This window comes from Gallus gallus, chromosome 6, assembly GCF_016699485.2.
Source record: "Gallus gallus isolate bGalGal1 chromosome 6, bGalGal1.mat.broiler.GRCg7b, whole genome shotgun sequence".
NCBI lineage: Eukaryota > Metazoa > Chordata > Aves > Galliformes > Phasianidae > Gallus > Gallus gallus.
Window position 1 is genome coordinate 32,982,716 of NC_052537.1, and position 13,796 is coordinate 32,996,511.

General features: G+C 43.4%; 1 protein-coding gene across 3 annotated transcripts in view; it reads left to right on the forward strand.

The window, feature by feature from the left end:
• Nucleotides 1-741: 741 nt before the first annotated feature.
• The window catches only part of ZRANB1 (zinc finger RANBP2-type containing 1), a 37,698-nt gene continuing 24,643 nt past the window's right edge, over nucleotides 742-13,796 (forward strand). Inside the window, exons 1-4 of one of the 3 annotated variants that reach the window (XM_046943172.1) lie at nucleotides 742-957; nucleotides 6,045-6,161; nucleotides 11,855-11,952; nucleotides 12,732-13,582. In XM_046943172.1, coding sequence (XP_046799128.1) covers nucleotides 12,769-13,582 — 814 coding nt within the window. In that variant the 5' untranslated portion in view covers nucleotides 742-957; nucleotides 6,045-6,161; nucleotides 11,855-11,952; nucleotides 12,732-12,768. Of the gene's footprint in view, nucleotides 958-1,121; nucleotides 1,166-6,044; nucleotides 6,162-11,854; nucleotides 11,953-12,731; nucleotides 13,583-13,796 lie in introns of those variants that run through there. The other 2 variants (XM_015289058.4, XM_015289060.4) reach the window with 2 other exon arrangements.

Here is a 13,796-nt window from a genome sequence, read left to right on the forward strand (position 1 = left end):
GGTCTGGCTGAGCAGTGCTAACATCACCAATGCCAGCTGCACACACCTGCTATGCTGGAACTGAGATGCTGAGGGGATCACGGCAGTTTTTCTGTGCAGAAATACACCGCTGTGTGAGAATGGAAGCAATTCACGGGCAGCTGTGGTGAGTGGGTGCTGCCTGGGCACGGGACACTCACTGAGGTCTCGTCTTGCATAGAATGCCCCTTTCCTGCCAGAAAACTGGAAGGACAGCTGCTAAAAAAGTTGGTATTTTATGAGGTATTTTCAGTGCCGGCTGCCATGAGAGCCGTTTATGAGGGCCATGAGTGACGCTTAAGAGGGATTACTTCCAGAGGAAACTGCTTGCCAGTGATTTTAGATTTCAACTTATGTGGACGTTCAGTGGAAGGTCTCACTACCATCCTTAACGGGATCTACTCACGGCTGCCCGGGGCCGCCGAGCCCCGCGTTAGGTTTTCCCTCAGAGCGCCCCGGACCGTTGAAACCGCGGGCGCTGTGAGGAGAGAAGGTGAGCAGCAAAAAGGGCGGGACCCACGAGCGCCCCGCCTCCTCGCCCTCAGCCCCGCCCTCACGGGGTAGGGATGACGTCACCCGTTCTCTCCAAAGAGGCGCGCGTCGATTGGCGGGGTGGGAGGTGCACGCTCGGCCAATGGGTGCGGGGCAGGCCGGCAGGCCGAGCTGACGTGCGGGCTGCTGGCCGTATGGGGGTTTATTTTGCTTTGGGCCACTCCAGCCGCCGCCATTAGAGGAGGCCGGGAGCGGGGCGAAGGGCTTCCCCCCGCCCCCCCCCCGCGGCCGTGCCGAGTGGGAGCGCTCGCGGCCGCGGCTGCCCGCCGCGCTGGGAGAGACCATGTCGTGAGCGGGGAGAGCACGCCTCAGCCAGCGGGCCGGGGGGCGGCGCGGGGCGCAGCGCCGAGCGTGTGCCCGAGGGACGGCTCCTGGCGGGGCGGACAGGTAAACCCCGCTCCGCTAGCGGGCTGCGGGAGGGGGCGGCCGTTCCTGGGGAGCACCCGGTGGGGTGCGGGCCGTCCACGGGCTGTTCTGCCCGGTCGGGGCTCAGCTCCTCCTGAGGGAGGGGGGAGGAGCGGCCCCGGGGTGCCGCATCGCTCCCTCCCTCCGTCGCGGGGCCGGCGTACAAAGGCAGGACAGCCGGGCTTCTCCGGTGAGCGTTTCTGTAATGTTGTGCTGTAGTACCGGGGGCTGCTGGAGTGAGGTCATTGTTGCCTCATAGTTATTTTCCTCAGATTTTGGGGTTTTTTGGGGGGGGTGGGAGGGGTGTCCGTCTGGGTCCGTGTGCTGTTGTAGGATAAGGGGTGCCACCTCCTCCGTGTGTCTGTGCTCGGGGTTGCAGCACTTCACGGAGGTCTGTGTCATACCGCCTATTGCTGGCACTCGGCAGCGGCACAGTCTGGGGTGTACTTCAAAACGGAGCTCGCTCTTGTGAGGTGAGACTGCGCTTCGCTTCTTGTGTAGATTAAAGTTCGGTCGGTAGCGCCAAACCTCGACCATCGGTCCCTTCAGGACTGTGCCTTCGTGCTCCCGCCCTGCAGCAGCTCCCACCGGGCTCAGGTACGCTCCCAGGAGGTCCCCGGTGTGCGGGGTGTCTGTGTGCAGTGACACGAGGCCTCCCGGGCTGCCCACGGCGGGTGGGAGAAGCCTGGGCTCCCCCATGGCGGGCGCTGAGAACTTTCTGTCACAGCGGTGACATTCAGGGCTAACAATGCTGGGAAGTTTTTCTGGAATTCTTGGGGATTCCTGTCGTATCCCGTTGGGTTCGTGCTTTGTATTGGTTCTGCTCACCTGATATCTGTATGTCTGATATCTGGCTGCGGGAGAGGTTTGTGAGGGCTGGTTGTATTTTAAGTGGTTGCCCAGAGAGGAGGGATGCAGGTAACGGTGGAAGCGTTCTCACAGACTCTTATTTGCCTCCACCCCAAGGCCAGCTGGATGTGGTGTCTCAGTGTGCGTTCGTATGTGAACACCAGTTCTGATTTACATCTGTCACAGCATTAAAAGGGAACGATTTTTGGATGTGCTGCCTTGTGTAGGGTAGGGGAAACTCTAATTATGTGGTATAACTCTCTTGAGGTGGGGGGAGAAAGGGTTAGTACCTTTATTTTTCTCAGGCTACTTAGTATGCTGGGAGCTGGACTTGTTCTGTATGGGTTGCTTCCAACTTAGGATATTCTGTGATTTTATATAGATGGGCAGATGGTGATGACCCATGAGGCCATAATCTGTCACTGTAGGGTTGTATCATTAGCATTTTCTCAGAAGCATAATTAAAAATATTAATTTAATTGCAATACTAGGTAGCATAAAAGCATCAGTGGGATTCATCATGGAAGCATGACTTAAATTGGAGACCAGTTAAACTTGGTCACGGCAGCATTTTAAGTCTTATTTAGATGTGTGTGGACATTTTAATTATGTGTCAGTCAGCGTGTAGATTGTTTAGAGGCATCTGTGTTTCCATCTAGCTTTGCAAGATAGGTCCATAAATAAGTCAGTAATGTAAGCAGAAAATACTTATTGTATAGGAAGCTTTTTTTTTTTTTTTAGACAATTGATCAATGTGTGTTCAGAAACATCAGTGTAATGACTCGTTCATGTGGCATTAACCTAGGCATTAAGCTTTCTCTTTGCAGCCTAGCCTCTCTTTGCTCTATCAGGCTTGCACAGAGTTGAGATTATGTAGAATTTCAGATTAATGCAGCCTTCAGCATGACATACAGCTACAAATGACAGCAAAATGGTTAAACTCCTACTGGCAGTTCTGCTAGCAATCTCGTGTCCCATCATCCCGACTGCCCAAACTTGAAGACTGGGTTATTTTGAGCTGTTCAAAATTGATGTCAACAAGTAATCCTCATTTTGACTGTATGAATTAGAATCCAAGCGTCCTGGTACTAAGATGGAACTAAACTTCAGTTTGGCAGCTGGAAATGGCTGGCTTAGCTGTAACAGAGTTCTTCATTTAAATATTTTTGTTAAGTAGTACTACAGATAAAGAAGGGAATGAGGAAAAAGTGGAGAGTGTTCTTTTTTTTTCTTAACACAGCTCATGAAGGGCTTATTACTTCACTTGTCAAATGGTCTAGTTTGGAAAAAGCAATTAAAGAATACAATTTTAATTCTAAAACGTCAGTTGAATGGAATTTGTTACACCTTAAAAAAGAGCTTTCATCTTCTAATTAAGGCCTCAAACATTTGTAATTCAGGCACTTTGCTTTTTCATAGCACTTCTTGCATAGCTGACAGTGCTGTAAACTGCAGAGGGTTTGATTGATTTTTGTGACTGTAACACTTGTCAACTCGGGGAGGTTTTTATTCATTTGCATCAGCTGCTCTCATGGATGCATTTGATTCTCTTGAAACTTCTTTGAAATAGAAGGTTAATAACAGGACTCATCCCTTTGGTGTCTAACAGCTAAATGCTTTAGAAGAAAAACTGCATTACTGCTATTCTGAAAACATGACTTCATGGATATTTTCCTTTTTCCTTTTGTGGTACAAGTAGGAGCTTTGTATTCAAACTGGAGTTTTCAAACCTGGTATTTTTCAAAAGAAGTGTGGTTTTCTATTTTCCCTTCTTCCTTTGCTTGTGTCCCATTTATGCAGAAACACTTGTTCTGGTGACAGATATCAGAGAGGTAAAGGTTTGGAGGGAGTGCAGTAGGGGATGAATGCAATGACGTCTGGAGAAGAAACCGTCTTCAGGAAGGGCTGACCTTGGCTCAAGAATGCAGAAACAATTGTAGATTTCATTTATTTTTTTTTAATTTTTTTTTAATCAAGAAAAATTGTCTGCAAACCAGACAAGATTGCAGCTCTTTGCATCTCCTGCTATGTGGCAGGTATAATTAAGTTGGCATTTTTCCCTTTGGTTATTTGAATTTTCTCTGATATAATCTGTCCTGCTTGCTCTTAAAACAAGGATACTTTAAGGCTGAGTTGCGCACGCTGGATGTAACGAGGGTTAGGGACAAAACAAATGGCAGGTGTGAAGCCTGCTGTCTGGGGGTGGGGGGGCTGCAAGGATGAACTTGTGTCTATTTTTGAAGTGTAAATAGGACTTCTTTCTGAAGCTGTCACTTGTGAGCAGAGAGTCTGCAGTTCCCCATCAGCATAGAAACCAGTGTGCAGTGACATTTGGGTCGTGCTTGCCATTGCTTTGTTACCAAATACTAAAATTTAAAGTTCTGATGCTTTGGTTTGGCATTATGTCTTTATTGGAATGATAACATTTGCCCAAGGAGGCTGTGGATGCCCCATGCCTTGAGGCATTCAAGGCTGGGCTGGATGTGGCTCCGGGCAGCCTGGTCTGGTGGCTGGTGACCTTGCACATAGCAGGGGGTTGGAACTCGATGATCACTGTGGTCCTTTTCAACCCAGGGAATTCTGTGATTCTATGGTTAGCTTGAGTTGCTGCTAACCTGTTGTGAGCAGAGCAGGGATTATTACTGGTACAGTTTGTATATGTATACACACACACGTATATATGTATGTGTGTATATATATACTATATATGTGTGTATATATGTGTGTATATATACAGAAAAATGAATAGCCAACTTGGATAGAAAGTAAAATGTTCTTAAATTCTTTATTACTTTGGGTTTTTGATGTCCGTGATAGTTGATACAAGTCCTTTGCACTGTGTTGAGCAGTGCTGTGTGTGCTATCAGTTTGGCTTCTTTTCCCCTGACACTTTGCTGTCTAGCCAGTATCTCAGGAAGAGCTGGATGAAGCCACGAGCATAGCTTGTACGGCTTCTTTCACTGGAAGTTGAACCTAGTTGCAAGAACATCTACCAAAGGCAGTCCTTAACTCTATCCCAAAGTGTCAGTCCTTAACTCTACCCAGAGTGGCTTGCCATTAATGAGGGGGAAGCTACACAATAGCTGATGTGGAGAGTGAGTTTCCATGTTTCATTTGCAGGCAGATGGTTTTTCTCCACCAAACGGTGAACGTCTGCATCTAGCCATGATCTAATTTATGGTCAACCACTATTAGGGAGGTCCAGAGGATAATTACTAGAACTGAATGTCAAACGTACAAATTTTAATGTAATATCCCTTGGTTGCTGGACAGGTTTAAGTGTTTTTAAGTTTTGATGTCTGACTCAGCGGTATGTTTTTATTCAGAGCGTGACATCTGGTTTTCCTCATCTTCTGCTAGGGTGCCTGAGATCTAAACAGAAACGAGTCTCATGTTTTAGGCAGAGAGTCCAAACACAGATAAACCGTGTGTTTGTGTTTGGCCTTTTTAGAAAGAAACCTCTCCTTCAACTTTGGTCATTGAGAAAGAAAAATGAACTGAATTTTTATTTTATGTGTTTGTTACTGTGTTTATCTGGAGCTGGTATTTGTCTTCGACTGATGATCATAGTGTTCAGATTAATTAAATTTGCTGGCTGCATTCATGTGAGTTTTCTTTCGGAGCTCATTATTCTGGGTCTGTTTGCTTGGTTTTGATTAGTATTGTGTGGGAGATGCCATCTATTATGTAACTGTTGATCTGCTTACTCTCATTTTACCAAATGCTATTGGTTTCTAAGTAAGTGGTTGTATTTAGTCCCTCCTAATGTGTCGTAACATCTCATTTCAACAGTTGTTAACTTTTAATAGTGATTAAAAAGAGAAAAACAAACCCACAAAATGGAAGAGTACCAACAAAATGTAAGTGTAACTCTTCTGAAATAAGAACGCACTGAATTGTGACCCACCGCTATTGTCCTTTATAGCTTTGTTTTCAGCAGTTAATGCTGCTTTTAGTATTTAGTCAGAGATTTAATAAGGGGAGACGTACTTTGGTTTGAGATCAGTACAAATCAGATGGAAGCTTTGCACTTTCTACAGCAGGATTAACTGCAGTGGTTGAGGACACAGGGCTGTGTTGGGGATAAACACTAAAAACAAAAATCAGGAAGAGAAAATGTTGGCATCCGTCTGTTAGTTGTGGATGGAGGCTTCCGTCTCAGTCTGTGTATAGGTAGGTCTGTGTCCTGACAAAGTCCACTTTTCATTCTTGTATTTCAGATGTCTCCTGAGATCTGTCATCTCCTGAATGTTTGACTTCATACCACACAGAACATTTGCAGAATTAGGTGTCATGTAACAGGAAATTATTGTGCTGACGTGAAGCCAGGCTTTAAGGTGTGTTTGAGATGGTCACACTTGTATTGGACATGTAAATAGAATATTGAGGACTGAAGCAAAATATTGTCTTTTTTTTTTTCTGAATACAGTGAATATATAACCAATTAGTCTTAAAGATGTTTTGAAACAGGATGCAAATCCATCCATCCACATGGAAGCAGCTTTTGATAGACTGTAAGTGAAGCTTGTTGTCAGAACAGACTTTGTGTTTTTAAAATGTATTACTTAATCAGAATTCTGAATTGGTTAAGAGATCTGCCTTTCTTGTGATGTATTTCCTTGAGTAAGATCAGGGCCTTCTGGGTTTTAACTGTGTGCCTCTGTAGGAGTAGATGAGAAGTGGTCTGTGATGAAGCAGGTCACACTGAAGCCTTGCAGTCGAGGATATTAGCTGCCAGCCTGGACTACCAGAACAGAAAAGAAGAGTTTTCATGTACTAGATTGCAAGCAGTTCTTCAGTTATAAGTGGAACACTTCCAGTTTTTCATCTTTTGCACTGCTGACGATGTACTTTATTAATGGTGTTGGCATTTGCATAGCAGTGATTTGGTGTTTTTTAATAGAACCAAGGTTTGTGCTAGTTTTTATTTCACGATGCCTCTTGTAAGACAGCAGTTTTCTTTGTGTTAGTGGGAACCAACAACCAGCTGTAACTCTTGGAAGTGCCTTCCAAAGCAGTGCTGTGCCTGGGGTGAGGGTGGGAGGGATAATGCCAAAAAGCCATACGTTCTCCAAAGGCCTTTGTGTCCCAACACTTCTTATTGGTATCCATTTATATCAAAAGGGGCTTTCTGCTGTGGTAGCCCAAGACCTGTTCTGACTGCCTGTGCTGTCTGCTTGTGTTCTGTAGAGAAATACAGATGTTGTAAGCTAAAGCAGCCCTGGAGCAGGCGGCAGAAAAGCGTTGTGTTGCTCTTTTCTTAAAATGGTGGAAAGTTTTCCTTTTTGCTGATCTGTTTGAGACAACATCTTTTCATTTTTGAAGACCCATGCTAACAACCAAAAGAAACTATGCTTGCTTGCTGAAGTACCTGTGTTAGTGTATTCAGGCTAGTAGAGAAGTGTTTTTGCTTTTATGACTTTGCAGTAATCCTTTTGTTTTTTATTATAACATATAGTCATTGCCTTCATGGCTAAGCTTCCATATTCAATGCTGATCTGATTTGGTTATCCTATCAACAAGGTCAGTGTGGTAGTTCTGTTTTGCCTTCCTTTTTTTTTTTATAAACTAATCTGCAGAGATTACAATAGAACCCACTGTTCGTTCCCTTCAAGCTATAGAAGCTTCAGTTCAGGGTAGTTGAGGTACACTGCTTTGTTGAGCCTCATTGTGAACACGTGGGAGAACTCATGCAGGAGTAGCAGAGAGCTGAAGGTGGAGAGCTAGGAAAAAAAGAACATAACAGTAAGTGGTGAAGTAAGAGCAGAAACTGACAGCAAAATTCCACCTTAAAAAGTCAACCAAAGGGAAATTTCATGTGGAAAAAATGGTTCTTGATACTTAGCAGTCCATTTCAGAATGCGTTTTCTCTAAGTGTATGGATAGTGTGATTTTTCACGCGGATTCTTGGACCCAAATGACAAAGTAAATTTGTTACATAGAAAGTGGAAAGTGTCTTTTTTAGGAAATAGTTGAAGAGGCTTTCAGTAAACTTACAAGTTTGAAAAAGAAACAAATAGGCCTTCTGGATGGAAGCTTGCGGGGTTACTCTCGGGACCTTCCCAATGGCTGCACTTCTTATTTTGTTTTTTAAACTGACACATTTTTGTTTGAAGAGTCCCTTGGTGCAGGTTGAGATATGCTTGAAGAGAAATCCCTCTTGGGGTGAGCAACAAAGTGGCAGCATTTGTAAATGTTGGTTCCTTCATTGGTAAAGGGTGAGACCAGAGCCATTGGATTGCTTCCCCTTAAGAACTGTTGACCACAGTTCTTCATACGCACTTCTTGTGTGTGTGTTCTGCAGTTTTGCACTACAAGAGCAGCTACAATTACCTGAATTCAGACTAATATGTATTTAATCATAACAGTTTCTGGTGACCATGCAGATATGTGGCAGCTTTAATTGCAAGTCTTACCTATATATGAATGAACTTCAGCTTTCTAGGAGGTGTAGCCATTGTTTTATTGGTAACCAAGGAAGAATTTGAGGCAGTGATGTAAAAAGGAGAATACTTCTGTATGTCAGACAATGCAGAGTTAATTGTAGGCAATTTTTTTTAAAAGCTGTTTTTTCCTTCATATCATATGTTAGCACGTGTTTATATATAAACTTCACAGCAATGTTTTCCAGCTGTTAGTTAACAATTACAGCTGTCAGATTGAGGCTTTCTTAGCAGACATGCATTTAAATGCCACATTTCACAGCACGTAAAGGGTACAGGCAGGAAGAGTGCAGTTTGATCTCTTGCAGACTCACAGCCCTATTTCTCCTCACTCCTCTCTGTGGTTGGATGTCTGTAGGTGTAACATCCACACTCGGAGGCTGTCAGAAGTTGCTTCGTGGTGTTCTGAAATACAACTGAATAAAGCAGCCTGACCCTCCTGGGGCACAGAGGCAGCCCCCTGACTGTGGTGGCTTTCCACCCCTAAACCCGTACTGAGGGTGTAGCTTTGTACCTTGCTTTTTGTGCTGTAAATATGGAGCATGCTGAGCTTTCTCTGAACATCCTTACTCACGAGCAACAAGTTAAGGTGGGAACATTGATCAATATAATTCTGTAAGGCTTGTGCCAACACAGGTGTTCTTCTGGCAAACCTCAGCAAGAGATCAGCAGTGTGGGCTGAAGCAGCAGCTGGCTTCTTGCTTGGAGAAGGCTTGGCCGTCAAGTTGCATGGAGCTCTGCCTTCTGCCTTGCTTCAGCCGAAGGAAAACTAACCTGTAAATAACTGACTTATACTGAGGGGAAGGTAGTTCCGTCTTGTTGTCATAATATATATATTTTAAGACTTCAAAGCTTTTTTTTCCCAGTTCCATGTGTCATTCTGTACTTTCCTAAGCACCGAAGCAAGAGAGCATTCTTGAAAATTGAAACAAAGCAAGAAAAGCAGCTTTCTGATTATTTGTTATAAGTGTCTGACTTTACCAGAATAACTTTGTATAACATTGATTTTTTAAAAAATCTGATTATAATAAATTAATATTGTCCTCTTTAATATACTAAATTATTGTGCTAGTTTGTCCCAAATGCATTTAGCCTACTGCTCTTACTGATCAGTTGGAGCTTGTTGGGAATTGTGTAGCTTTTAATTCCTTCCCTGCTCGTGTTGTTTGGACATGAAAGCATGCACTTGGACCTCCCAGTCACTGCTGTGCTCTTCCTCTTTGAGGTGCTGTGTGATTCAGCTTCTCTTCTGGGAAGAATCTGAAATAACAAGCTCACTTCAAGGCAGGTTGGTAAAGAAGTAACTCTGAAAAAATGTAACAGTGCTCAGACTGCTGGGTGACATGGCTGGTGTTCCAGTATTCCCAGCAAAGCAGATGGTTCTGGTATTCCTGGCATGGAGGTACAGCTGAAGGTCATACCAAGATGTACAAGTAAGAGCCAACCTGTGGAAGTGCTCGTTTTCTCTTCTGACTGTGCTGTAGGGGTTGGTATCAGAAGCTTTTGAAGCTGCAGACACTCAGCCTTCTTAAGAGCTGTGTCTGAAAACGTGGAGCTTTCTGTATTGGTATTAATAGATAATACTCCTTAACGTAGCGTCCATCCCTGTCTTCCAGCTACGTGAAAATCTTCAAAGAAAAGCTGACATTAGAGAATAATTATAGCTAAAAACTTAATCTCATGGTACTTATGAAAGCTTTTCTGTAACACGGTGTGTACTGTGCTGTTTGGTATCATAAAACAATATATTTTAGAACACTTTTATGGCCAGTCCCTTTCAGCTGGAGCAGCGGTCTCTTTTCCCCAGCCTTGCTGTCACACAAGGTGGTTTGTTCTCTGTTGGGATTTGTTTGCAGTGGGAAGTGTGGGGTTAAGGCTTTACAAACCAGGCTAGATGAGGGGCTGTTGGCATCTGCAGTTCCCTCTCAAGCTTCATCTCATGTAGCATACCAGTCTGACCTGGGAGATGGAAGGGAAGAAGACTCCTCAAAACACACCAGCTTCCGATCAGATGGAAATCCTTTTCAAATTTGCCTTGGTGTTGGACTGCTGGAACAGTGACTTTGTGCTTTTCCTTCAGAGCACATGCTCTTTTCTTAAAACCATGTTCAGCTCTCTCAAGTTCATAAGAAGAAAGTGTTACATTTGTTGTTCATACAGAGAGTAAGCTTCTTTAAGAAGTGTTAGTCCTTAAAAAAAAAAACGATTTGGTGAATGGGTAAGAAAGCTATTGAGCAAGTAGAATTAATCCACTCTATCATTAGGTCTTATATATATTTTGAAGCTACTTTGGCAAGGCTTTTTTTTGGCGTAGAGAAACAGGTTGTAGTGTTTTTTCTTCTCCAAGCTTCTGAAAAGTTGTCTTTAAGTTGCCTTCAGTAGCATTGACTTTATATTGTTATGATAACACCCTGCTCTTCCCACCTTATTTTATTGTAGATATTGGGACTGGAGTATGATCTTATTGCTCCTTTTAATTTTCCACTCTCATACATGAACTTTGAGCAAATCTTGGAGGAGCAGCAGTAGGAAACTTAATTGCCTTCTCAGCACATTCCCTCGTCTGACAGTTTTACAGTGTATAGGTGGAACTCAGGTGCTCTGCAGGCTGCTCAGATGGATTAGAGCCAGAGCTTTCTGGAAAAGCTTGGTGGTTCAGTAGCGCTGTCCTCTCTTCTGTCCCAGCTGTGTGATAGGTGCTCATTGGCACAGCTGCCTGAGCTGGTGAATAGATGACGCTCGAGCTGTTGGGGAAAAGTGTTGCTGTGTGCTGGAATCCACAGAAGGGCACAGTGAGGATATGGCTCTGGGGAAAAGAGTGCTGATGTGCCTCTCCCAGCAGCATGAGGCTTGACTAATGGCTGTGGATGTGTAACTGTGCCTTGATAGATGATGGTACTTGTGAAGGTATTTGAGTGAAGAATGTATTAACTGGCAGAGCATTTTCTGACAGGAGAAAAGGCATACAGTACTTCATTTTTCTAGATAAGAATTCGAGCCTGTTGTGCAACTTTGCTTGAGCTTTTCTGTTACCATACTTGTGGTGTTTTCACTAACAGGAGGATTTTAATATGGTGAATGTGAGAATTATTGGTCAACTGATACAACAGATTCCCATTTCAAACAGTTTTGTGTGCTTCAAAATAGTATATAACTGAGTTCATGTTGCATAGCAGTGCTGTAGTAAGAGAGGAAATAGACTGTATGCATTTCTTTGTTTATCCTCTATCTACCTGCCATATAACCTTTATCCCGTTTGCCCTCTATGCAGACCGGAGAGGACTGAGATTTCTTCCTCTCCATCCGAAGTTTCACATTCCACTGAGAGTGTTTACAGAATTCTTGATATGAATTTGATGTTGCTTGGGTCTAGTTCTTTAGGAGATTAATTGCTTGCTTTCCTAGTGACTGGTTCTTTACAAATATTGATTTATTTATACTAGTTTGTAGTTTAGCCTTAGCAGGCCACGACTGAGTTCAAACATGTAAATTGGGATCAGAATAGGTGTGGCATTTAATTATTAACTTTATGGTTACTCAAGTCTGGTAGGAAATCTATAATGAGTCTGTTTTCATTTTGTTTACAGGAATAGTTATCTGCTTACTCTCATCCTTCATATTTGGCAATCTGAGGAAAAGGTCTGAGCCAGCATGAAGACAGGATCTCCTCTTCATTAGAGAAAAAGTGAGTTGGAATTGGATTGAAATCTGAGTAGTAAAATGAAAGTACTGGATTGGCTCATCACACATAGCTTGTGCTTTGCTTTTGAGTGTGGCTTTAACCCCATAGCACTGCTCTGTTTTGAGTGTGTCAAATCAAGCCTTAGTCTTGGTTAAGCACATGTGAGATTTTGAAGTGTATGCCTTTTACGTAAACCTATACCTTACTATTACAGAAGAGCTGCTTGTTTGTGTAACTGCCTGTCTGATGTGCCTCTTCCTTCCAAGTCCTGTGACTATTGCACTAGAGATCTCAGCCCTCGTGTTCCTTGTACTGCTGCACTCATTGTGTCATTTCAGCAGTTTAATATTTGTGACTTCTTCCTGTAGACTCACCGGTCTCTACCTTGGTATTCTCTGTGCTCAGTGTCTGTCTATTTTCAGAATTTCTTGTAGATGCCACTGCTCAAATTTAAGAAATTCCTGAAATGCATGACTAAGTTTCTTTTTCTGCATTTAGGAAGTCCTCAATTATGCATTTAAGTGGCTTGAGTATTAGTCATTTGGCTCTCAAGTCTTACCCTTGTCATAGCTCCTCCCAGTGCTTCCTGCCAGTGTCCTAATAGTATGAAGGGAAAACAGATTGTCCCCTTGCCCAGCTTGACTTTTATACTTTTTGGTGCAATACACATCAGTTGGATTACATTTTGAGGCGTTTTTGTTGTTTTGGTGTGTGTGTTTTTTTTTTTTAATCAGGGCTTGTAGGCAGTTACTGTGTACTAATGATGTGTTGTGATTACTTAGCTTTCTGCCTGACGCAGTTCATTTCAAGGAGTGCACGATGACAGAGCGTGGGATTAAATGGGCTTGTGAGTATTGTACGTATGAAAACTGGCCATCTGCAATCAAATGTACCATGTGCCGTGCTCAGAGGCCTAGTGGAACAATTATCACAGAAGATCCATTTAAAAGTGGTTCAAGTGATATTGGTCGAGACTGGGATCCTACGAGTACTGAAGGAGGGAGCAGTCCTTTGATATGTCCGGATTCCAGTGCAAGACCAAGGGTTAAATCATCTTACAGTATGGAAAGTGCAAATAAATGGTCGTGCCACATGTGCACATACTTGAACTGGCCGAGAGCGATAAGATGTACTCAGTGCTTGTCTCAACGTAGGACCCGGAGTCCCACAGAGTCTCCTCAGTCTTCAGGGTCTGGTTCAAGGCCAGTTCCTTTTTCTGTCGATCCATGTGAGGAATATAATGACAGAAATAAACTGAACACAAGGGCTCAGCACTGGACTTGTTCTGTTTGTACATATGAAAACTGGGCAAAGGCCAGGAAATGCGTTGTGTGTGATCATCCCAGACCTAACAACATAGAAGCAATAGAACTGGCAGACACTGAAGAGGCTTCTTCAATCATAAATGAGCAAGACAGAGCTCGGTGGAGGGGAAGCTGTAGTAGTGGTAATAGCCAAAGAAGATCCCCACCTACAACCAAACGTGAGTCGGATGTGAAAATGGACTTCCAAAGAATCGAATTGGCTGGAGCTGTTGGCAGCAAGGAGGAACTTGAAGTTGACTTCAAAAAACTAAAGCAAATAAAAAATAGAATGAAAAAGACTGACTGGCTGTTTCTAAATGCATGTGTTGGTAAGTTGTTCCTTACTACCTTACACAGTTAGTGCCTATGGTGTGTTCTGGGAGTATGAAGTATTTAAGAACAAACGTCATTTGGTTTTGAAACAGCTTTTGTAGATCTTTGTATTTTAATTTTAAAGAGTAAACCTGAAATAGCAGTTGCTAAGAGAGGGTGTGGAGTTCATGCATGAACTGACCAGAGTTAGATGTGTTTTGTGCCTCTTTG